The 24,983-nt window shown below is 39.8% G+C and overlaps 2 protein-coding genes across 3 annotated transcripts in view; one reads left to right on the top strand and one right to left on the bottom strand.

Moving 5' to 3' along the window:
* Window positions 1–2,497, bottom strand: part of mpp7b (MAGUK p55 scaffold protein 7b) — a 62,639-nt gene extending 60,142 nt beyond the window's left edge. The window contains exon 1 of the mRNA XM_072668902.1: window positions 2,398–2,497. Coding sequence (XP_072525003.1) covers window positions 2,398–2,425 — 28 coding nt within the window. The 5' untranslated portion in view covers window positions 2,426–2,497. The remainder of the gene's footprint in view (window positions 1–2,397) is intronic.
* Window positions 2,498–7,200: 4,703 nt separating this feature from the next.
* wacb (WW domain containing adaptor with coiled-coil b) lies at window positions 7,201–24,314 on the top strand. Of its 2 annotated transcripts, XM_072668761.1 has the most exons (13): window positions 7,201–7,472; window positions 7,689–7,722; window positions 10,866–11,052; window positions 11,923–12,011; window positions 14,715–14,830; window positions 14,924–15,039; window positions 16,071–16,316; window positions 18,279–18,401; window positions 19,580–19,728; window positions 19,944–20,044; window positions 21,479–21,644; window positions 21,751–21,878; window positions 22,708–24,314. In XM_072668761.1, exons 1-13 carry the CDS (start codon window positions 7,432–7,434, stop codon window positions 22,775–22,777), a joined length of 1,566 nt encoding a protein of 521 aa, XP_072524862.1. In that variant the 5' UTR covers window positions 7,201–7,431; the 3' UTR covers window positions 22,778–24,314. The 2 variants fall into 2 exon arrangements, with proteins under 2 accessions (XP_072524862.1, XP_072524863.1); XM_072668762.1 differs by lacking the exon at window positions 18,279–18,401.
* The last annotated feature ends 669 nt before the right edge of the window (window positions 24,315–24,983 follow it).

Below are 24,983 nucleotides of genomic sequence, written 5' to 3'. Positions count from 1 at the left end.
TCTTTGCCTATTTAATGGTTTTTCATGTACTGTAGGCTAAGTAAAAAGGGTTCTCTGCCTCATAACAGTTTTTATGGTTCTACTGTATGATGGTTCTACCACTATAGAACCACCAAAAAACTCTTTAACCAGGCAAAAAACTATTTATGCATCCAAATGTTTCTTTGAACTGTTATGTATCTAGAACCAATTGCAATGTATCTAGACCCCCCTTTTAGGTAGCTAATTTTGTTCTTTGCCTGGTCGGTTCTTTGTATGCACTCTACTCTAGGTTCTAGTAACTTTTTTTTTGTTGTTTTAATATTTTTCATCAAAGCAAAGAACCATTTAAATGTGAAAATGCTTCTTTAATTTGTCACGGTCCTATGTACAGTAGAACCTCTGTTTTTACTGAAGAACCCTTCTAAAAAACCCTTTTAACTATAAGGAACCATCCTCAAAGGTTTTCGCCACAGCAAAGAACCTTTAAACCAAGCAAAGAACCATTTAAACATTTAGACAGTGGTTCTATCTAGAACCACTGCTTTTGCAAAGGAAAATAAGACTACAAGGAATGAACTCTTTTATACGGTTCTTTTAAAGAAACACTTGGTGGTTCTATGTAGGGTGCATTGTTATAAGTCAAAGAACCCTTTTTGTGAGACTTTCTAGAACCCTTTTCTGCTCTGAGTTGTTGAAGGGAACACAGCAGTACAAGACAGTCTCAGTGGTACCAGAAAAAATGTCCCCACAGAACAGTCATGTTTTCCTTTTAGTGTAGGGACATTTGGTCCTTGAATTAACACACACACACACACACACACACACACACACACACAAATACAGTACACACACACACACATACACACTATCTGCTGCCATTCACGTGCTAGTCCCAAGTAGCTCTTGCTAACAGTGCCCTCTACTGGTGCTCCATTGAACTGCACCCTCCAAACAGGGCCTCACAGCCAAGCCTATGACTTTATTCCTCTCTGTCTTCGTCTTTGCTGAAGTGACAGAAGCAGAGGGAGCATCCTGAATGCCTGTCACCACCTTTTAGAAGGCTTTACAAGTCCAGGAGCATATGGCGCATTCGCTGAGGCAAGGGAAAATTGGACTGGTCTTCATTAACTCGACCCGTGAGGGAATTGTTTCAAAGCGTTAAATAAAAACCATTATGCACGCCGCTGTTCAGCTGCCAGTTCCTGTTTTTTTTTACAGACCGGATTATTAAACCTAATTCCAGGAGAAGGGTACCAGAGCCGCCGCATTAGGAGAACCAGGAGGGTCTCTGCAGGGGGAACTCTCCACGGGACGACAAACCAGCCAGAAGGCCGCAGAGCTTCCAAGCTTAACAAACCTCCCCATTAATGTCCCTGGTAAAAGTGTGTCGGATAAACAGGTCGTACCCACGGAGGGAGCTCGTAGCTTGGGCTTCGATCCGTACGGCTCCGACAGCCCAGGTGTGCGCTCACGGCTGCTTTCATAGAATCTAGCCGGCCAGATTTATGTGGCCTTCATGTTGCTGAAGTGTTTGATGGACCTGGTTAACTCCCTACAGCGAAGCTATTTCTTACTCCCCTGTGCAGGACTATATCATGCATGGCCGTGCTCAGCCCGACCCAGCTGCCGTCCACCTGTTCACCTCCTCCACGACTGCCTTAACTCCTTAGGCCCTGTACAATAGGCTAACCTTCAGTTCTTCACCCCCGTGACTGCGGCACTCTCAAAATTACCATCAGTTGTATAGGCCCCACAATAGAACCCTGAGGGACTCCACAAGATATGCTAAATTAAACGATGTACCACATAATCCGTAGTAGTTTCTGCATTATGATTAATAACAGAGTAATAAACCATAGCATTCAAAAGGTTAAAGGCCGAATTTTTCGTTAAAGAATATCCTGGTATTTTGTGATGTCACAAAAACCCATAAAACCCACATTTGCATCTATCTCGAACCACTGTCTTCCCCAAGAATCCTTACGGAACCCATTTCTAAGCCTGCTGATAAATAATAAATACAGCGTCTATTTACACACTCTATGTCCAAATGTTTGTGGACACCCCTTCTAATGACTGCATTTAGCTGCATGTTACTGCCAATAGAATAGGACTCTCTGGAGCAAATGAGCATGAGCCTATTGGCACCATGCTGCTGCCTGAAGCCAGACAGGGGCTAGAGTGGTATAAAGCCCCCCCCGCCCAGCGATGAGCTGTGGAGCAGTGGCACTGTGTTCGCAGGGATGATGGATGGTGCTCCATCCTATACTTTTGGGATGAAGTGGGGTCATGATCCTCCAACATCCTGACTAAACATAGTAGAAAGCCTTCTTCCCTGGACAGTAGAGGTGTCCCAATACTTTTGCCCATTTACCAGAGCTACCACAACCCACTCACACCAGAGCTAATACTTACTCCCAGGATTAGCAGATGAGCACAGCATTTCTTCGCCGAGTAGCAACGCAGCTGAAAGCTCGACCCCAGCAGGCTTCAGGCTCAGAGCTCAGGCCTAACACACACTGGCAGGGCTGTCTGGGTGAGAGGTTAGGAGACACACACTTATTTATACACCTCAGAGTGTTCTGTCATACACTATGTGGCCAAAAGTATCCAGACACCCCTTTTAAAAAAGTGCACTACTACTTTAAGGTGCACCTCAAGTCCATAGAAAAGCATTGGCCAATAGAATAAGACACTCTGGAGGATTCACACATGAGCCACTATATGTCCAAAAGTTTACAGACACCAGGGTACTACAGCCAAGTTTGCTTTCCCTTTGTTGCTGTAACAGCCTCTACTCTTCTAGCAAAAGCTTAGATTTTGAAACATTGCAGTGAGAATTTGATGGCATTCAGTCATGAGCGCATTATAGGGGTCAGGTATTAATAATAATAATGATGATTAGTTATAGATAAAAAATGCCACTCAAACCTATCCCAGAGGTATTGACTGGAGCTCCAGCAGCACTATAGAGAAGTCTGCTCCACTGCTCCACAGCCCCAGTGCTGGGGGGCTTTACACCCCTCTATCCTCCAGATGGCACTGGGCATGGTGACCCTCGACTCCTGCATGGCTGCACTGTAAAAATACATATATATATATATATATATATATATATATATACGCACTATTCCATCTGTATATTTTTTGCTTCTTATATTTCTATAATTCTATATTTTCATATTTTTATATTTTATTTTTTAACTTAAATTTAACTTAAATGTAACTTATTTTATTTTATTTATTTATTTTTTGCACTTTTGCACTTTATTTCATTAAGTTAAGGTTTAGTTTAAATTTAAATTTAGATCTTTATTGAATAGCTTTGATGTGGGCAGACTGTCAAAAAAAGCATTTCACTGCAAGTTATACTGTGTATGACTATGTATGTGACAAATAAAATTTGATTTGATCTGATTTGATTTGTACAGTCCACTGCTTTTTTTCAGGAGTGGCAGTCATCCAGCATCAGAACCGGACCTCACTGATTCTCACATGGCTGGATGAATGCAATCAAATCCTTATTATTATTATTATTATTATTATTATCATCATCATTACTCTGATTCAAGAAGAAATGTTGGATAGAAGGGTGTCTACAAACTTTTGAACATGTAGTATAAGGTATAGTAAGAAGTGGGGGTGGATGGATGAAAGCTGCCACCAAGAGGGAGATTCAGGTGATCTGGAGGTGATTACTGTGACCTCTACACACAACTCAGTCGTCAGATTTATAATACTTAATTATTATTAAAAAAAGGCAGTTTTCAAAGTAAATGATTGGAATATCTGTGTGAACACAGTCCAGAGAGTGCTCTTGCTTCCCTTTGTTGACTAGGCCTACACTGACACTCAGTGGAGAGAACGGGCAGCTTCATATGGAGGGGGTTCATCATCTATCCATCTTTAAAGCAGCTGCTTGTTTTAGGATAGTGTGTTTACCAGAGATATATTCATTGTAAACATTAATAAAATTGCTTAATAATAAATTTATATTTTTATTATATACTTCTATACTATGTTCTTATGACATATAAATATCCAGTACATCTAATAGCATTTGGATTCACATTAAAAAATATTGTATTATATAATTCATATTCATACACCATGTATTTACTGCAAAATGAAATTCAATTAAGGTAGTAAGGTAGGTAGTAAGGTGGGGTAGTAAGGTACTAAAATTATACTAACTTCTGATGTATTTTGTCATATTAATACATTGCAGTCTTTTATATGCAGTAATAACTGCTAAAGTGTAGATGTAAATATTATAAATATATACATATACATATATAAACATTAAAAGGTGCTTTATTTAATGTTTTTAATCATCCATGGTGGTATTAAATTATAAATAATTGCTGTGTAATGTTATGCTTATAGTCATTTTGGCTAGCTTTGGATAGCATTTTTCAAATGTGGTCAATCTGAATTATTTATGAATTATTATGTTTATTACACAGCTTCCAACGTCCAACTAATATAAATATAATATATAATATTATAATATAAAACCCACCAAGTCGTACATTTTAATACATTTATTTGCATTATTAACAGGCTGGTTTCATATTATTATAAACACCCTCACCATCCAGACAAGCTAGACAAGCTGTTTGTGTGTGCTTTTGCACACCTGGGTTAGCAATGGGTGCAATTCAAAGTAGAAGAGGTGTCCACAAACATTTGGACATATAGCGTAGATAAGGTAATCTATCTTAAAGTGAGCTAGTTTACATATTCCCAGTGTAGTGAGGCTCCCAGTGCTATTGGAAAGGTGACAGTGTAGCAACTGGACCTTAGAATAGTGCTGCCCAATAATAAGCTGCCTGATCAATATCCCGCCACTCGCTGTGAGGAGGTGACGTTAGACCAGAGCCAGGGCCTGTCCTGCCTCCTCTTTTCTTGCTTCTAAAACCTGAAGTGATCAAATCAGAGAATACTCAGGAGAGACTCACCGAACACCGTCCAAGAAGAGAGAGAGACTCGGTTGGCAGCTGTATGACCAGTCAGAGAGTTATCAATACTGACCCAAATGAGCCGGGCTAGAGGAAGCGTTCGATGACAGAGGGCAGCATGCGGCCTCCCTCTCTGTATTCACCCCCAGGAGACACACCATCAGCCACCACATCGATAAACCTCAGTGAAGCGGCTGGATGTGTTAGAGCAGGGGCTCCCAGGCCCAGTTCTGGGGACCCCACACTTCTCTCTCGTGTGCTGGGTCAGGAGAAAACAACCTTGGTTTTGTTGAGATGTAAAAAAAAATGAGTTGTCCTGAGATCACAAGAAATCTTAACATACCTATAAATATATAAATAAAATGTATATAATATTAGAAAATAATATAAATAATATTACCACAAGAAAAATATTTTTATCCTGAAATATCACAAGAAAAACCTTGCTATCTTGAGATCTTGATGTCTTGAGATCATAAGCATAGTAAAAGTAAATATATATAAAATAAATATAAATATATAATTCAAATACACATACACACACTAAAGTGTATTTCCAAATATATTGCCTATTTATTTATTCATTTTATTTATTTTTAGGTTTGAACAAATATGCATTTAACATGCCAACTGCATGATTCAAAAGTAAAATAAATATTTTTATATAAAATATAAACTTTTGTCATTATACAATTTTATATATGGCAATTATGTTAAATTAGAAAGTTAAAAAGTACACGTAAAATGTATTTCTAAATATATTTAACATACAGTGCTACTTTTTGCCCATTTTCATGCATCGCAAAAATATAGTTGTATATAATAATAATAATAATAATAATAATAATTATTATTATTATATTAAATATTTTAGAATCGATTCTATGGGAAGCAACAAACAGAATGAAGCTAAAGCTGCTCTAATATGATCTTATTTTCTAGTCTGTATTATTTGAATCATATATTAAATATTTTTTATTAAATATTATTAAAGCTCTAGCTTTTTAGTTATTAATAACATGTTTTACATTTCTGATAACATCGATAAACCTCAGTGAAGCGGCTGGATGTGTTAGAGCCCAGTAATATAAAAAATATTACCACAAGAAAAATATTTTTTATCCTGAAATATTACAAGAAAACCCTTGCTATCTTGTGATCTTGAGGTCTTGAGATTATTAGCACAGTAAAATTAAATATATATCAAATAAATAAATATATATATATATATATATATATATATATATATATATATATATATATATATATATATATAATTCAAATACACATACACACACAAAAGTGTATTTCAAAATATATTGCCTTTTTACTTATTTGTTTATTTTTATGTTTGAACAAATATGCATTTAACATGCCAACTGCATGATTCATAAGTAAAATAAGTATTTTTATATAAAATATAAACTTTTGTCATTATACAGTTTTATATATGGCAATTATGTTAAATTAGAAAGTAAAAGTACACGTAAAATGTATTTCTAAATATATATAACATACAGTGCTACTTTTTGCCCATTTTCATATAATAATTATAATAATAATAATAATAATAATTATTATTATTATTATTATTATTATATATTATATTAAATATTTTAGAATCGATTCTATGGGAAGCAACAAACAGAATGAAGCTAAAGCTGCTCTAATATGATCTTGTTTTCTCGTCTGTATTATTTTAATCATATATTAAATAATTTTTTTATTAAATATTATTAAAGCTCTAGCTTTTTAGTTATTAATAACATGTTTTACATTTCTGATAAGAATAGATCAAAGTCAATTAAAGGTTAGATCAATATAATGTAAATTAATATGATTATTATTATTATTATTATGATGATTATTATTATTATTATTATTATTATTATGATTATTATTATTATGATTATTATTATGATGATGATGATGATTATTATGATTATTATGATGATGATGATGATGATTATTATGATTATTATTATTATGATGATGATTATTATTATTATGATGATGATGATGATGATGATGATGATGATTATTATGATGATGATGATGATGATTATTATGATTATTATTATTATGATGATGATTATTATTATTATGATGATTATTATGATGATTATTATTATTATTATGATGATGATTATTATTATTATTATTATTATTATTATGATGATTATTGTTATTATGATGATGTGTGAATGGTATTGGTGCGGCAGCGGCTGCACTGGTGTTTTAGGGGGCGCCACTCGAACGCCCTGTAGGGGGACCGGCGGCTTTCTGCACCAGAATAGCGAAGCACAAGCCGCAAAAACAGCACCGCAACTCCGCACAACTTCAGTTCATTCCCCGGGGCTGCGGATAAACAGGCTGAAGGCGCAGTGCACCTCTTCATTTTCATATTACAGATTTATTTATATTTAATTAGCTATTATTTTCCCTCCTCCGTGTCGGGCGAGCGTCCACATCCGCAGCAGAAGCGTTAATGGTGATGTACGCGCGGAAACAACCGAGACTCGCTGATGGGTACAGAACAACCAGAGCCCCTGTCTAAGACCCCCTTCTTACACGTTTAAGATGAAGTTACTGATGAAAGTAAAATAACGTTTGGCTGATGTTTCACCCGCAGACCCGCTAAACGCTAGCGTTAGCTTAGCTTAGCATTAGCTTAGCATTAGCTCGCTGGCTAGCTAGCTCACCATCACCGTCTTCCTCACCTTCTCTCTCTCTGTCTTTTCGCAGGTGCAACGACCGAAGAGACTACCAGCCTTACCAGGTACGAATAGCCCAACTCCGAGCGGAATTAGCTGCTGATAATCAGGGCTTTAATTGGAGCTATGAGCCGGTAACTGTGGCCGGCTAGGCTAGTTAGCTATTAGCCAGCTAGCGGGATTCAGGCCTGTGTGTATTGCTGGGCAGCGTAGCTGGATTAGCTAGATTAGCTAGCTTAATGGAGCTGATCTAGAACCTTAACCCACAATATTGGGATAAACACCGACATGTAGGCATGCAGGGGTGTTTTTGTAGAGTCGTGTTGGACACCAGACCCCCATCTGAGGTCTAAACAGGCCTGGAGGAGCAGAAACTGTGAGGAACTGAATCTGCCTCACCCAGTTTCACATGTTTAGGTAGTTAACTAGTTTCTGTGCATTAAGTGAAGACTGCAGGACAGTCCACCACAGCTGGCTGTCAGGTGAACACAGCTGGGGAGATGGTATTACCCCTGGCTGCAGAGATCCAGGCATGCGTTTGTTTTTGTGATGAATGGGACCAGAGAGTCTTGTTTACTAGTGATGACTCAAGATAGCCAATGCAGATTTAATTAAGCTAGTCTAGACTGTTTAAACACTGAATTATGTGTCTGTAGGTATTATTGTAGGACCAGATCAGCCAACAGATGTTCATCCAACATCTGCATGCAGCTGGCCAGTGTTTGGCTAGAGACTGCAGGCCTGGAGGAGCAGAAATTGTGAGCTTCACCCATTTGTCCGTGTTTAACTACAGCATTGGTGGAAATGCACGTTTCTGTCCATTAAGTGACGACTGCAGGACAGTTCACCACAGCTGGGCAGATGATATTACCCCAGACTGACTGACATGCAGCGGTCCATGCTTTCTTGTGGTCATGCTTTTGTGATGAATGGTACCACAAAGTCTTGCTAGATAATGCTGATTTGATGAAGCTAGTCTAGACTGTTTAAATACTGAATTATGTGTCTGTAGGTATTATTGTAGGACCAGATCAGCCTATACATATTCATCTAACATCTGCATGCAGCTGGCCAGTGTTTGGCTAGAGACTGCAGGCCTGGAGGAGCAGAAACTGTGAGGAACTGAATCTGCTTCACCCAGTTTCACATGTTTAACTACAGCATTGGTGGAAAAACACTTTTTTTTTTACCCAGTAAGTGAAGACTGCAGGATAGTTGGTCACAGCTAGCTGTCAAGTGAAGTGTATTTTTGGAACCATGTTGGCCACCAGACGTCCATCTATCGTCTAAATGCAGCTGGCTGGGGTTGTAGACGGAGACTGTAAGGAACTGAATCTGCTTCACCCAGTATGTCCATGTTTAACTACAACATTGGTGGAAATGCATTTTTCTGTCCATTAAGTGACGACTGCAGGATAGTTCACCACAGCTGGCTGTCAGGTGAACACAGCTGGGGAGATGATAATACCTCAGACTGACTCACTGACTGACATGTAGCGGTTCATGCAGGTGTTTGTTTTTGTGAAACATAGTACCGCAGAGTCTTGTTTACTAGTGATGACACTCTTGCGGGACAGTGCAGATAGTGTAGACCGTTAAACACTGAAATATGTGTATGTTAATATTAACGTAGGACCGTATCAGCCAACAGATGTTCATTAAGTGAATACTCCAGAATAGTTGGCCAAGTAAACACAGCTGGGTAAATTTTACACAATCTGTACGTCTCTTTCATTCACTAAGACTGATGTCAGGCCTAATAAGTGGTGCAAGCTCTCCAGAGCTGGGTATTGATTAGTTCATTTTACTGTTGGTGTTTGCATTTACATTAATGCAGCTATAAATGGTTGACCGTCTTCATCGTGAAATCATGTTTCACTGGTAGGCGAGTGTAGGATTGGGAGTCTTGTCTAAGGACTTTCTTTGCTGTAGAGTGGTGGGCTTGCCCATCCAGGAAATCAAACCCTAGTCTTCCACATGGAAAGCAGTGTTGTTGCTTATATCTGACTGTGTCCTGGGGAAGGGGGTCTTTTTTTTCCCCCCCTTGCAGTCGTTCACACGCTGTTCCCAAGCCATCTGTATTTGGGTTTCAGTAATTCTGTTTTTTTTTTGGTGACGGCTCATGAACTGCTCTGCTGGAGCTCACAGCATCCGTAGATGAACTTCAGTGTTTTACTGCCTTAAGTCATGTTGAAAATGACTGTATGAATGAGAAGAGCACACATGAATTCTACCATAGTTGTATTTACTAGTAAAAAATGGATTTTTCGATGTGCCCTAACTTTCAAAGTTGGGGGATGTCATTGAATTGTTGATTATTTTCAATTAAGTTGGTTGTATTTTCTTTATTTATTGTAACATTAGTTGTATTTGAATATTTTACACTGTCTAAAGTCATTAACAGCTTACTCTCATGCCACCGATTCTTTTTACTGGATGAAAACATGGCTCACCTAATGCTCATACTCTGCTTTCTGTTTAGTTGCAGTAATGCTAAATAAACTTGCTCTCTTTTGGCAACAGAAAACAAGTAAACAAGAAAAGCACTTTTTTCCAGGGGTGTTTATTTCTGCCCAAAAGCACTCAACAAAAATCACATCATACTCGCCGGCTCCAAAGTCGTAACTAGGAACTTCTGAGGAGGACTTGGAGGCAGCATTAAAGACAAACGAGCTCCAAACTTCAGCTCCTGTTCTGGAAGTACTAAGAACTTCCACTGCATCTCTGTTGGATGCTCAGTTTTTGAGAGCCTGAGGTCTTGCTAATTGTAGTCATTCTTTTTTAATATAGATTCATTCCAATAAATGAATATGGTTGAAACGGTCATTCTGGGTGGGTAAAATGTGCCCTTATTGAGAACCCTGCTGAGGCTTGAAGCATTAATGACTCTAAAACTTTGCTGGAGAATGTTGTCTGGTGCCTGAGAGGTTATATGTTATATTGTGATGAATCCAGAAATCATACTTAAGGGTTTTATCACTTAAAGTAAGTCATCCAAGTTGGGATGTTTCTGTACAAGCCACCATTCCAGACCAAACCTTACTCTTAATGACTTTCTTTAAGTATTATTTTGCAGAATTGTGCAGATGTTTTGAAAAGGCAATGAAATTCCCCTTTAACAGTTGTTCAAATGTGTGTTTAAGCCTCTGTTTTAATCACAAATCACTCATAACATGCTCCGGGCTCTTATTTCTTATTTCCTTTGCAGACCTTCAAATACCAGTCTAAGAGTCACTCAACAAATGACCACCGTCATGAAAAGGTCCACAACTCGTCAGACCAAACTCCTCCAGCTAAAATGCTGCGCCGATCGGACAGTCCAGACAGCAAGCAAAGTGATGGAACTGGACACAGCCATGCAAGAGCGCTCCACGTACAGCGGCCTAAAGAGAGCAGTGAGTTCAGGGGGTTGGTTTGGGAACGAATTTAAACAGTATACCAAATAAAACATCATACCGCTAAGTTCTAGGTTCTGTGATTCTTTAAGCTAAACTTTCTGTGCATGCCTATTTGTAGTGCTTCCCTGAAACCTCAGTCTTTCTGTGGGAGGACGGGAAGCAATTTTGAAGGGTTGAACAGTAGCTTTACAGAACCTTGTCCAAACATTGTCCATCTTTAAAATGGCAGTTTTACAGATGACGGAAAAAAACCTCGCAAATCAATAAAGAAAAAAAAGGATTTCTATCGGTCCATTCATCACAAAAATACATAAAATGTAAAGAACCACTGTCTAAAAGTTGTCAAAAGTAGAGATTCAGGGTTTTTGTTGTATACTAAAAGCTCTTCCTCTTTCTCTTTTCAGCACAAATATTTTGAGTTGATTATTAGGATATTACTGATTGGTGAGAGATGATGATGAGAAATTGGATTCAATATTTTCAAAACAAATGAGCACAGCTCAGAAAGCTGCCTGAATAAATGATGTCCACTTTAAAGAAACATGCTCTGACAGTCTCATGTTCTTTGGTCAGTGGAAAATACTGCGAAAACAGTGGAAAAAGTCAGAAACGTCAGCAATTTGGTGTTGTATCGCATTTGTCCAAATCAGTAGGTCATAGGAAAAAGAGACTCACCCATCATGAGGCCACTGTTTCCACGGTTTGAACTGCTGCACTCTTCTCTGTACCAGCCTGTAAAACAGTGGTGCAGCATGTAAAACATTCCTATTAAAATTTATTATATATTAGATGTTCGACTGGTGTGCTTTCTGCGTGCAGAAGCTGAGGTCTGGGGTTGTATTTGAATTTTGCATTTTTGTTTTTTAGGCACCAGCTCTTCTCCACAAGAGAACTCCCTCAATCATGCCTATCACAGTGCCAATTCTCACTCCCTTCCTAACAAATGTTCTGAAATGGTGAGCATCCTTTTACCTTCTTTCATGACTTTTGTTATTTTATAACCGAGTAGTGATGGGTAATATGCATGGTGTGTTTCTAAGTGTTCAAATTACCATGAAACTAAAGTCTTGGGACGGTGAACTTCACAGTCTGCTCTGCACTGGCCTGAAACAAACTAATTATCATTAGATAATTAGAGCATTAGAGTCTAGTTTCATATGTTCTTGTTTAAACTAGAGATGGACAAACACACTTGTGCGGTTAGGAGCAGGGATGCAGGCATATCGGTCCAAATACTAACAAAATTAGCTAGATCGGGTATTGGGTAATTAGTCTGATTCAGAGGACCGATCCTTTTATTGGATCTGATTCTGGCACTGCTGGTATTCTAGGCTTCACAGTAACCTACAGACATAAAGACCCATACCTAACCAGCATGGTGCCTTTGACCGGCCACCAACGATCAACAAGTAATCCAGCTTGTCCTCCATATAAGGAGAACCCAGAAGGGAGGAGCTGCTAACTCCTCTTCAGAATTAAAGTCCTAAGCCCAGACGACACTGTGCCGAGGTCCAGCACAATTATTCATGGTAGTGACCAGTAATCAGAAATTGGGATCTTTTCTATCTGTGTTCATTTGCTGTAGTTTGTTTTAGCAAGTGATGATTACATCAGGTATACGTCAGGTATATTATTTATTAAATCAATAATGGTATCGGCTGATACTTAAAGTTCATGTATCTGTATTGGAACAGAAAAAGATAGTTTAGTCCCCTAGCAGTGTTTGTTCACTCTGCTGATACTCACTGCACTGAGCTGAGTGATGGACTCTCGAGAGGGGTATCCTGTTAGTGGTGTTAAAAGCCTCTTCCTCTCCATAAGACACATTATAAATTCTACAATTGTTTGAGTTTATGAGAAGGTGCCAGACTGGTGACATTCAGCTCTCTGAATAAGTTTCTGCAGCCATGCATGAGAGTCTGTGTTACTATCTAGCGGTTAAATGGGAAGCTTCAGCATCTTGTGACCATGCTCATATCTACAAATTCATCACCTTTGGGTGGAATTTAAATACTACATTTTCCATTTACTTGACTGTTTTTGATTTTATGCATTTTTACATTTGGGAAGGAGTGCTAAGGCTCTGCTTCCAGCTGAGGATTTTGAGAATTCCTTTTCATGGCTAACACAAAAATACTCTGTAGGCTGTTCAGAACCAAGATATTCTCACTAATATGTGAAACAAAAGCCATGTTTTTCATTTCATTCTTCTAAAACTGTGATGGTTTAGTAACCAGGACAGTCTGAAAATGTTATTTTTGAAATTGTTTGAAATTGTTGTGTATTGCATTCATTTTCTGTGGATTGTCGTAACCGCTATGATAGTTCAACATCCAAGTGGCAATTTTTGGGGGCCAAGCACTTTTTGATGGCAGTGTTCTAGGACACATCTACCATAGGCCTTTTTTTAAATATCATACTATGTTGGATCATTGACATCTGTTGAAAATTCCTGTACATTTCTAATTTGTATATTGCAGAAAATAAATGGAACAATTTTGTGGGTATGCAGTTGTTGAGTGAATGACTTCCTATTATTATGGCACACCATCAAATTCTACATTTTCTAAACATTTTACATTTACATTTATAATTTTTCCGAATCCAGACACTTTTCCTAAATGCTGGACCTGGTTTCATTTTTTTTAGATTCACATTTTTCTTTAAAAGATTTAAGAAGTGACTGAATGTGTGTTAATTTGTGTAAATGATCGTCCTGATGAACCAAGATGCTCAGCAAGTGTTTTTAGTAGTTTTGTCTGAAATTAATGTTGATTACTATAGACTCCAATGGAAGTGGCAATCATCGGGGGCCAAGCACTGAGAGCCACTGTAGAGTGGGGCAGTGGTGGCTCAGCGGTTAGAGCGCCGGGATATTGATAACAGGGTTGTGGGTTCGATTCCCGGGCTCGGCAAGCTGCCACTGTTGGGCCCTTGAGCAAGGCCCTTTACCCTCTCTGCTCCCCGGGCGCTGGAGTTGGCTGCCCACCGCTCTGGGTGTGTGTGTACTCACTGCCCCTAACACGTGTGTGTGTGTGTGTGTGTGTGTGTGTGTGTGTGTGTGTGTGTGTGTGTGTGTGTGTGTGTGTGTGTGAGTGAGTGTGTGTTCACTACCAGATGGGTTAAATGCGGAGGACACATTTCACTGTACAGTGACAAATACGTGCACCTTTACCCAAATGATGGGCAGTTTTTATAATGGGTGTAAAAGGATGTATTTGTACAGGAAACAGGAAACTCTGAAAACAGTTAAACTCTGAACTAAATAAACCCCAGTGGTTACCCCTGTAGTTTAGACTCTCAGAATATTCATGTTAGAAGCGTTACAGTTTTCTTTAAGATATGAATCCGTGAGAGCTTGTTTCTTTTGTTTCGCTACCGGGGTTTGGTTTCTGAACTTGTTTTTACTGCTCATCAGTTTTTGGTTTCTGTTTACACTTTTTTTTTTTTTTTTTTTTTTTTTTCACACGTTTATGTCTTCCTGCAAACATTTGCATGTTGCACAGGTTGTTTCGTTAGTTTTTAGTTTCTTCATGCTTTCCCACTGCACTTTGTAACTGAATTTGATGCACGTGAGATTGTACTTGCTTGATTTTCACTTGACTACTTGCCTTCTCTGTGCTCTTGATTTGCATGCTTCATACTTCTCCCCTATCCAGCCTCGTGAGCCAGCTGATGACTGGTCTGAGCACATCAGCTCTTCAGGGAAGAAGTACTACTACAACTGCAGAACGGAGGTGTCTCAGTGGGAGAAGCCCAAGGAGTGGCTGGAGAGGTGAGGTTTGTGTGCGTTAGATGTGCTGCAAGAATTCATCACAGCAAAGCTCAACCTTTGGCTTATCTGGACCCTTTTTTTGTGTGTGTGTAGGGAGCAGCGACAGAAGGAAGCGTCTAAGGCTGTTTTGGTCAACAGTTTTCCCAAAGACAGAGACTATAGACAAGAGGCCATGCAGGCGGCCACTGCCAGTGCCATCACTGGTATGAGTAAGTACAAGAGTGTGTATGACCTCGTGTGGTCTCTTGAGCAGTGTTGGAGGAGAAGAAATCCCCACAAGAGGATATTTAATATTCCCTATTGATACAGAATGCTGCAATATGCAATTTTACCCCTTTAACCAATCTCAATTTAATGTCTACTATGTTCATTTCATGTTAAACAGTAAGGTTGTAGTTCTGTAATTCCAGACTGTATCAATCTATTTCTCTGCATACTTCTCTAAAAGCCTCCTTTCACCCTGTTCTTCAATGCTCAGTACCCCACAGGACTGACCACCACAGAGCAGGTAGGTAGTATTTTGTTAGCAGGTCAGCATTCTCAGCACTGCAGTGACACTGACTGACATGGTTGGTGGTGGTGTTGGTACCAGTTGCTGCTGGTACGAGTGTCTCAGGCGCAGCAGTGCTGCTGGAGTTTTTAAACTGCTGGATTGAGAATAGTCCACCAACCAGAAATGTCCAGTCAGCAGTGCCCTGTGAGCACTGATGAAGGACTAGAGAATGCCCAACTCAAACAGTGCAACAACAGGTTCAGAGCCTCTGTCTCGGACTTTAGCTTCATCTACAGGCTGGACAAGCTAGGTAGGAGTGTCTAATAGAGGGTGGACAGTGAGTGGACAGACATAGTGTTTAAGCACTCCAGCAGCAATGCTGTGTCTGATCCGCTCGTACCACCAGCGCAACACACACTACTAACACACTCCCCACCACCACCATGTCAGTCAGTGTCACTGCAGAGCTGAGAATGCTGGCCCACCAGCCAAACACTGGTTGCTTTGTGGTGGTCATGACCATTGAAGAACAGGGTGGAAGAGGCTTATAGAGTATGCAGAGGACCAGATGGATACAGTCTGGAGTTATAGAACTACACACTGCTCCTATATGATGCATAGAGCTGATCTAATACACAGTGTGTGTAGAAACAAGGTGGTGGGGTAATGTCATTGTTGGTCAATGTATTTATAGAATTGTTACATTATTGATTATTTAAAGATCACATTTCCCCTCTCCATCTTTAGAGTCCACTGCGTCTGACAAGCCCTCATCGCATTCTAGCTTCTCCCAGGCATCCTCCTGCGCTTCTGGAGGCCTGCATGCCTCGGTGGCTTCCAGTTCATCCACCTCTGCCACAGTGTCCCCAGCTCTCCAGTCCCACACCTCCGCTCTCCTGCAAGACCCAGCCCTTCTTAGACAGCTGCTCCCTGCTTTACAGGCTACCCTGCAGATTAACAATTCCAACGTGGACATGGCCAAAATCAACGAGGGTGAGCGCTCATTAGCGTAGTCTCTGCACCGTTTCGGTTCGTGTTGTTGGATTTTTCTCACTTTCCTAGTAAAAGTCTGCTGTTGTCCAGGGCTGTCACCATCATGTGATTTAAATGGGGTTCCTATTAGGTTAAAAAACAGTATTAATTCAAATGTGCTGTCTGGGTTACTGCAGTATTAGACAATACGTTGATACATTGCATGATAATTATGCATAATTAAATTCTTTCACAATGGGCTCACTTATGTGCATGTTTTTCTAAACATTTCTAGTATAATTGATGGTGACATCCTGACTGTAGTCCCTAGCACTGCGTTTCCTTTGCCTTACTGTGCAGCCCTGCTTGTGAAACCTACACGCTGCACTGCATGTCTATATCGCTTCTATAGGGCTATGCTTTAGCTCTGGTCAGGCACACTTGATTTTCTTTACACTCTTAAAAATAAGGGTGCTTAAGGGGGCTCTGTGAGCGAAGCTATAGAAGAATTACTAATGTCAGTAGAGAGAGTTAGGGCTGAGCACTTGATGATAAAAAAAAATTATCCAAACAAACATTCAGAACCTCAAAATTGGTGTAATCTTGCCCCTTTTGGTTATTTTTTCGGTGTGGGGTGGAAGTTCTGTTCATTTTTCCTGACACTGTGTTTGTCTACCTCTTAAAAACACATTGCCGTGTGTGTGTGTGTGTGTGTGTGTGTGTGTGTGTGTGTAGTCACGTGACTTCTTTTGTCCAATCTGAGACGCGGAAGCAACACGAGGAGAAATCTAAGCAGCTGGAGCCACTTATATAATAGCTCCTTAATCGTAATTAAGGTAAAATTCAATTGAAATTCAATTGATATTGCTTTAAGATTATATAGCCTCCAGCAGTCATATAAAACTTAGATGTAATGGTTCTTTACGGAACCAAAATTGGTTCTTCTATGGCATCTCTCAATTAAACCACCCGAAGCACCTTTATTTATGAGCGTGTGAACTCTAAAGGGCATGTGTGTATTTGCAGTTGGAAGGTTGCCTTTATTTTAAGTGAAATTTAGCTTTTTACCAGTAGATGGCAACAACTGCAATAAATTAAAATCAACCTTTTTTTAAATAACTTTTCTATATGTTTTTTATATTTTAATATTTGTTAATATTTTTATTTTATTTTAATATGCATTTTCTCCTGCCTTCTCAGGGTCTTCACTGAAATGCATTGTAGCTTTTATTTATTTATTTTCTTTTTATTGAATAAACCATTTTTCAGGTATTATCTTAAGCTCTGCTAACAACATGCTGCCTCTGTATCTCAAGTCTGTTTCTGTAGATTAGGCTTAGGTAAGGTTAGATTGGGGATGATTTTAAGTGCATTCAGGCCACTTCTGTTGAACTGTGAAGATTTAGCTTTGGGGATGGACAGTGTATATTATATTTTGGTGCTGAATATATGTGCTAAATGGGATGGAATAGAGCAAATGCATCAGCCAAGCAATATTACCCCATAAAAAAAAACAAATAAAATAAAAGTACAATTAATTTTAAATGTTAAAGTTTTCTGTGCATAACTACATCTAGTCAAGCACAAACGATTATGATCTTTTGGACTTTTAGCATCACAAAAAAAAGACCTCACAGCATCCAGACAGTAGGGCAACCCATCAGACAGCTACACCAGTTAAGAGCCTCACTTAATCCTTGTTTTAATTAAATATGTATTTGAGCAGTACCCAGAATAGCCACGAATTCTTAGCAAAGTGTGTCACATAATTTGTGATATCCGATTGTCATATCGCCCGACCCTGCTCCAGTTCTCCACTGGAGTCTCAGCTTAATCCGTTTGTAGTGTAGAACCCTGTGGTGTCTCTGTATAAAGGCTTTCAGTGTGTAATCCTGCTTTGACTCTGTGTTTGTGTGTCTCTCTCTCTCTCTCTCTCTCTCTCTCTCTCTCTCTTTCTCTCCTTGTGTGTTTCCCCTCTCCAAGTCCTTACAGCCGCCGTCACCCAAGCTTCCTTACAGTCTATGCTTCATAAAATTCTCACTGCTGGACCGTCTGCTTTCAACATCACTACTCTGCTTTCCCAAGCTGCTCAGTTGTCCACACAAGGTATGCCCACGGTTTAAGTCACTCCGGACGCTTTCATATGTTGTGTTACGAAAATGACGGCCCGAAAAGACCTGCAGAAGTGCTGCGTTGTAATCCATAGTGCTGCAGATATCATGTTTTGATAGGTTTATAAACACACATCCATCTGTCCCTAACCTATTAACTGCATTACGTATTCCCACTGACAAATTTGAACAGTATAATTGTTGTTATAAAGTATTTTGCCTGTATGTAGCAGCCCTAGATCTCCTTGCTTATATATCTAGGCTCTGTTTTTTAAATTGCCGTACTCAACACACCTGAACTGGCACATGAGGAGCTTTTCTAAATTGTTTAAGGTCCGCTCTTATGGAACAGACTTTCTCCGTTATGTAGGTACGTTTTAAAACCTCCTGTTCATTCCTAGGCTGCAAAGACAGCAGAGTTTCTCAGATTTCACAAAAACCAATGTATTTGCATATCTCAGCCTATTCAGCTGGCCCGAGTTAGCCCCACCCATCATACTGCAGTTTAAGGACTGATTTAGTGTGGAGTGATTACATACAGGGTAGCCAGTCAGATCACAGTCTGTTTGTCATTTAAATCTCTTTAAAAGGCACAATAAGAAAAACGCCATGTTTAATTTTAAGGAATTAAGAGAGGTTAGAAAAAGAATTATGTTTTTGTTTGTTTGTTTTAAACAGACAAACAATAAAGCCACACAAGCTGTAAGGTGATCTCAAGAAGGGGGGAGGGTGTAGGATGTCAAAGTACAAAAATGAGCCCCCTGGTATGAGTCCCCCCTGGTATGAGGTTGGTGTGGAGCAACAGATAACACCACTATCTGCCAATGAGATAATGCACCATGTGGGAGATGGAGGATTCGATTCCCAGTCTGGGTGACTATGCTGCGCTACACCAGTAAGAGTCCTTGGGCAAGACTCCTAACACTACATTGGCTCACCTCTGTAATACGAGTAACCTTGTAAGTCGCTCTGGATAAGAGTGTCAGCTAAATGCCATAAATGTAAATGATATGAGTCCCCCCTGATATGAGTCCCCTGGCTTAAGTCACACCCCAAAGTGAAGTGTTTATTTTTACTACTAATGTATATCCAAGTGTTCGTTAGTCCTTTTCATATCTAATTTCATTATTCAGTATTTTTAATTGTTCTGTTGTTCATTTCTATTTCCCACAGCTCAGCAGTCTGGCCAGTCTCCTATGTCTGAAACGCCAGATGCCACTTCGCCAAGATCTTACGTGTCGCCCAGGGTCAGCACGCCTCAGACCAACGCAGTCACCCTGAAGCCCCTCCATAACTCTGGATCGCTGCCCGCTCAGCCAAAAGTAAAACACCCGGCACAAATCCAAAACTGCTCACTCCTGCTTTTATAAGTAAATGTCCTTTATTCCGGCTGGGACCCCCGACCTCGTTTTTAAACGATCTTATTCTGCTTTCTTATGTCTGCGAGTATCTTGTTGCTGTCAGCTGTTACAGAACATCAACATGCCGGATTGAGTGTCTGTTTTAAGACTGAAACAAAGGGTCTTTCTTCTTTCAGGTTGGCGAGTCAGTGATGAAATCAGGGTCCGCTCTCCAGCACTCCTCTGGCAACTTGGACAAAGTGGCTGAACTTGAAGACCCACGGCTTCAAAGGCAAAAGTAATGCTTCATGTTGGCTTAATATATTAGGAAGACCTTTAGACAGGCTTCTCATTTTATTGATTCCTGACCTTTGGCTGAATCTATTTATTAATTTACTTGTAATTTTACATATAGACTATCCACCCTATTCCACCACGGCCACTCTCAAGAGCTGGCTTCTTCCGCATTTGAGTTTGAGGTTGTTTAGTTTCTGATGGTTTACGGTCGTCCAGTGAAAAGTGAATGCAGTCATGAAGTGGCTAGCTATGCTAACCCAGTATTCAAATTACATTCAATTTCGAGCAGTGTTGGTCAACCCTGGTCCTGGAGGCACACTGCCCTGCACATTTTAGTGGACTCCCTGCTTTAACACATGACTCTGAAAAGGCTTGCTAATGAGCTGATTAGCTTAACCAGGTGCGTTGGGAGCAGGAAAAGCACTAAAATGTGCAGGGTAAGGTGCCTCCAGGATCAGGGTTGATTTTAGAGCATAGCTAACTAACGCTAGCTTTCCCACACAACACAAAAAATATCCAAAGAAGATGAGGACCTGCATCTGTGGTTGAAGATGCTTAATTTAAAACATACACCTACGGTGATACGGTAAAAATACTATATCAAGATATTTAAAGACGTTACACGATATTTATCACGATACATGTAATCACAGACTTAACACATCAGTAGCTACAGATTCTTTTAAACTACTATTCAGATCCTCTCCTGTACTGAATACTGTAATTTCTACTCAACATCTGCTGCTCTTCATCTAATTAAACCAGTCCAATTACACTGTTGGTAATGAAACCTGCAGCTGATCAGTGTTTATTAAGCACTAACAGTCTTAAAAAAAAAAAAGCTTATCGCAATACGATAAAATAAAAATTGTCAATGCCCAGTTCTACATCCACGCAAATGTCCATACCGGAGCTGCAATAGCTGAGCCATTTCTCTAGGTAAGGATGTTCTGCTGTTGGTTTTCCTCCACAAAATGATAAAAGCAGACGTCTGGACGTTTGGGTGGGTGTTTCAAATTTACCTCCTTCAACCATCTACGCAGGTCCTCTTCTTTGGAAGGTGGTGGATATGAGTTACATGGTGCTCTACAGCACTCCTTTCTTTTTGTGTTGTGTTTCTAACTCTGTTATTGAAGCGAAATCTCCCCTTCTTTCAATTAGTGACACCCTTCCCCCTTCTAACTGAGCATGCTATACTACTCACTGTATGCTCATTTTCACTGTGGTTATTCTCTATATTAATGAATTTGCTGTCCTAACACAAGGTAAACAGAGATGGCCCCTCCATTGACTGGAATGTGTTTATCAGAGATTGTTGTAGTTTTGTGGCGCCATCTTCTGATTGTGTGTGTTATTACAATAAGTCTTATTCTGTGAGTTCAGCTCTTTTGAATAAACTTCTGAACTCATCACATCTGTATCGCTTCCCTTACAGTAGTCAAGGACCCCCATCTGCAGGGCCAAACGGCTGTCTCGTGACCAATGTAGGCAGCGCCCCTACGTGCCCTCCAACCACCTTCACTCCTTCTTTAGCATTGCACTTCAATGAGAACCTCATCAGACATGTTCAGAGCTGGCCTACGGATCACGTAGAGAAGCAGGTGACGCCCTGTTGTTTTTTCGTTTTTTTATTTTTTAATATTACTACATTTTGTCATCAGGTCATGAGGGAATGCTCATGTCTGTCCTTTGTCCTGTGCAACTCAGGCTTCAAGATCGCGGGAGGAGGTCCACAACATGGGTAGCATCAACATGTCTGAGATTTGCACAGAGCTGAAAAAACTGCGTTCCTTAGTGCGAGTGTGTGAGATACAAGCTACGCTCAGAGAGCAAAGGTAACGTTCCACAAACGTCGACTTCAGGGCCGCCACGTTTAAACAATGTCCTCATTTAAACAATGAATGAAGGGTTCTTTGACTTTTACAGGAAAAAATGAGGTAAAACTGAGCTTTTAACACCTTTTGTTTTCTTTCTGAAGTTCGGTTCATATAAAAGAAAGCAGTAAAACAGGTCTATCTATTTATAATTTAGTCCTGTTTTTTGTACACAAATATTTATATATTATTATATACAGTTTTGTTAAACAAGTGTATTAGTATTAAAGTAAGCCACTGTTAACCTACATATAAAAATACTGTGATCTACCATGAAAGTGGCAGAATCATCAATACAGTGATGGCATTTTTGGTCACACTGGCCAGCCCTAATCTAAGATTTTAGAAATTGATGGTCATAAAATATCAGATGTTTTAATTTTTATTATTATAACTCAATAATTTCAATCAATTTTATTATCATTATTCATTAGTTACTAGATTTGGTCATTAGTCTAGATTTATTTATTTATTTATTTTAGGGTCTGAGACCATAAAGGGGTAATAAGCAAAGTGAAATGCACTGAAAAGCCTGTGCAGGATTTTTTATTATTTTTTTAAAAGTGTATATCGAAATGGTTCTCAGCCAGTTAGTCAGAATAAACGATACTGTAATACATTAGCACTCTGGCATCGTGTTAGATATTGAATTTATCCTGCATTTTTGCTCTTAAAGATACTTTTAAAGCACTGAAATGGATGTTAACAGTTGAGCAACAGTGCCCTGGGCCTGCTTGTTTATTTGCTCTGTGCGCTGCAGTTTATTCTAATCTAGCCTTTCTCCCCACAGGGTACTCTTCTTGAGACAACAGATCAAGGAACTAGAGAAACTAAAGAATCAGAATTCCTTCATGGTTTGAGAAGCTGTGACCTCAGTTTTTCCCCCTTCAGAAGGAACCCAGCAGCTGGCTGCCTGTTCTCTGCTCCTGGTCTGAAAACTCTTGAGATGTTGTGGACCCACAGGCTGGACTGTCCCCCTCCTAGCAGGACTGGGCTCTTTCTCCCAGGCAGGGGAGACAAAAAAAAGACAAAAAAAAAAAAAAGCTTAACAAGGGTCATGCTGTCTCTGCTACCTAAAGCCCTGAAATGATCATAGATTCATTCAGATATCCTTGATGTACATACACTTCTCTATCATGAAAGCAGTTACCGTTCATATTTCATAAACGCCTTCAACACTGACAGATTAACAGGGCATGCGGTAGAGTTTCCAGCTACAGAAAAGAGGCTGAGAGGAAGGTCTGAATGTTCGGACCTGGCGACGATGCAGGCTGAATGACCTGACTGTAAAGGGGCAACTGAATTGTCGGTCAGGACTCCGGGTGGCCTGCGGAATGTGTTGATTCACTAGAAGGTTCTGTCACTTTGGCTTCACTCACAAGCTAGAATCATTTAGGATTTACCAACAATCTGACTCTTTCGCAAAGGAATCCTCAGTGTGCATTCATACTGGAGGGGTAGACAGACTGTCTCGCTCTTAAATAAACAAAGCTGGTTATTGGATCAGAAGGCATCCTGGCTGTCTGCTTTCTGACCCTGCTAAAAGTCTCCTCTATGGCCACAAGGCTGTTCTGGTGTGTGACCATTACTTCATTTTTCTTGCCATCTAGCGTTGGCACACCCGTTGTAGCTTACGTGTTACTAGCTCAATTGGCCACCTGAACGCACAAGCTTTCATTCCTTAAATGCACTCGTAAAAATGAAGGTGCTTTGGTGGGTTCCTTGTGCGATGCCTTAGAACCCAGGTCTTCAAATCTGGACCTTGAATCCAGTTTCCAGTCCTGGATTTATTTATTTTTTTGTTGTTATCGCTGGAAGTTAAGGGAGCAGGTAATGTAGTTGATGGGCCATGTAGTGTCCCACCTACCAAGGATTACAAAGTCCAGGACTGGAAACAAGGTCTAGATTGCCATAGAAGAACCACTTTTGGTTCTTCTATACCTTTCTTTCTCAATCGCTCAAAGAACCATTTGAAGCGGCTTTATTTTTAAGTGGTTGCTGAAGTAATGAGTGCTCCTAGACCCTCCATCCTCTGCCACCGGAGGCGGGATGCCCTGTATTGTGACCAACACCATCCAGCTGGGATGATAAGTGGTTGCTAGATGTTTCACCATTTGCACTAACTGCCTTCATTATTAACTGTTTTGTTTTTTGTTTGTTTGGTTGGTTGGTTGGTTTTTCGTCTATTTTCTTATCGTTCTGCAGACAACTTAGCGGATGTAAGTACTTGACGAGGCTAATGCTAAACCTTGCTGTGCCTCCACTGAGGAGTCTGTCATCAGAAGGACTGCCACACGGTGCTCTAGCTGGAGTGCAGTCTGAGCAGAAAGGACTTGGAGCAGTGTCTAGCTTTGTATATTTCTTAAAGAATATATGAATTAAAAAAGATATCGACTATGTGACGTCTCACTGCCTGATTGTCAGCGGACATGTCAGCGGGAGGGTAATGCATCACGACAGTCAGCCTTCATTTTTTTTGCGTTAGAAGGTGCTTTGAACTAGTAAAGCAAGCGAATGCTGTGGTTTGGGGGAAAACTGGCACTGGCTGGGTTAACCAGAAGCAGTGCAGTGATTTATGTGGACTTGCGTAAAGACAACCCAGTCAAAGGGGCATTTTTCTACTAGACCAACACCTTCACGGTCATTAAGAGAAGCTAATAAACTAACGTACATTTAAATACAATTCTGTAGTTGGAGCGAGAGTAATGCAGTTAAGGTGGTGGGTTCAGTACCCCAAGCGCTTTAACCGCTAATTAAACCAGAAATGGACAAATCTCTAAAATTTCTTTAGACTTCATTTAAAGTATCTGCCTGACTCGACCCCTTTACAGCCTAAACCATCCAATAATTGCCAGGAAATTCAGATTATTTAATACTGGAGTGTTTATTTGACCACCTGACCAATTATCACCAAAAAACAGTTTAGCATGTTGCATTTTCATGACTTTTATTTTGAATTAGATGTGATGCATACACAGCTAACACTAACACCTATAGGGCCTATAGGGTTTCCCAGACACGGATTAAGTCTAGTCTTGTACCACAGAGCATTCTGAATAGCAATTT

This window comes from Salminus brasiliensis, chromosome 23 (assembly GCF_030463535.1).
Source record: "Salminus brasiliensis chromosome 23, fSalBra1.hap2, whole genome shotgun sequence".
NCBI lineage: Eukaryota > Metazoa > Chordata > Actinopteri > Characiformes > Bryconidae > Salminus > Salminus brasiliensis.
Note: the sequence above shows the minus strand (reverse complement) of the source record. Positions and strands in the feature narration are given on the sequence as shown.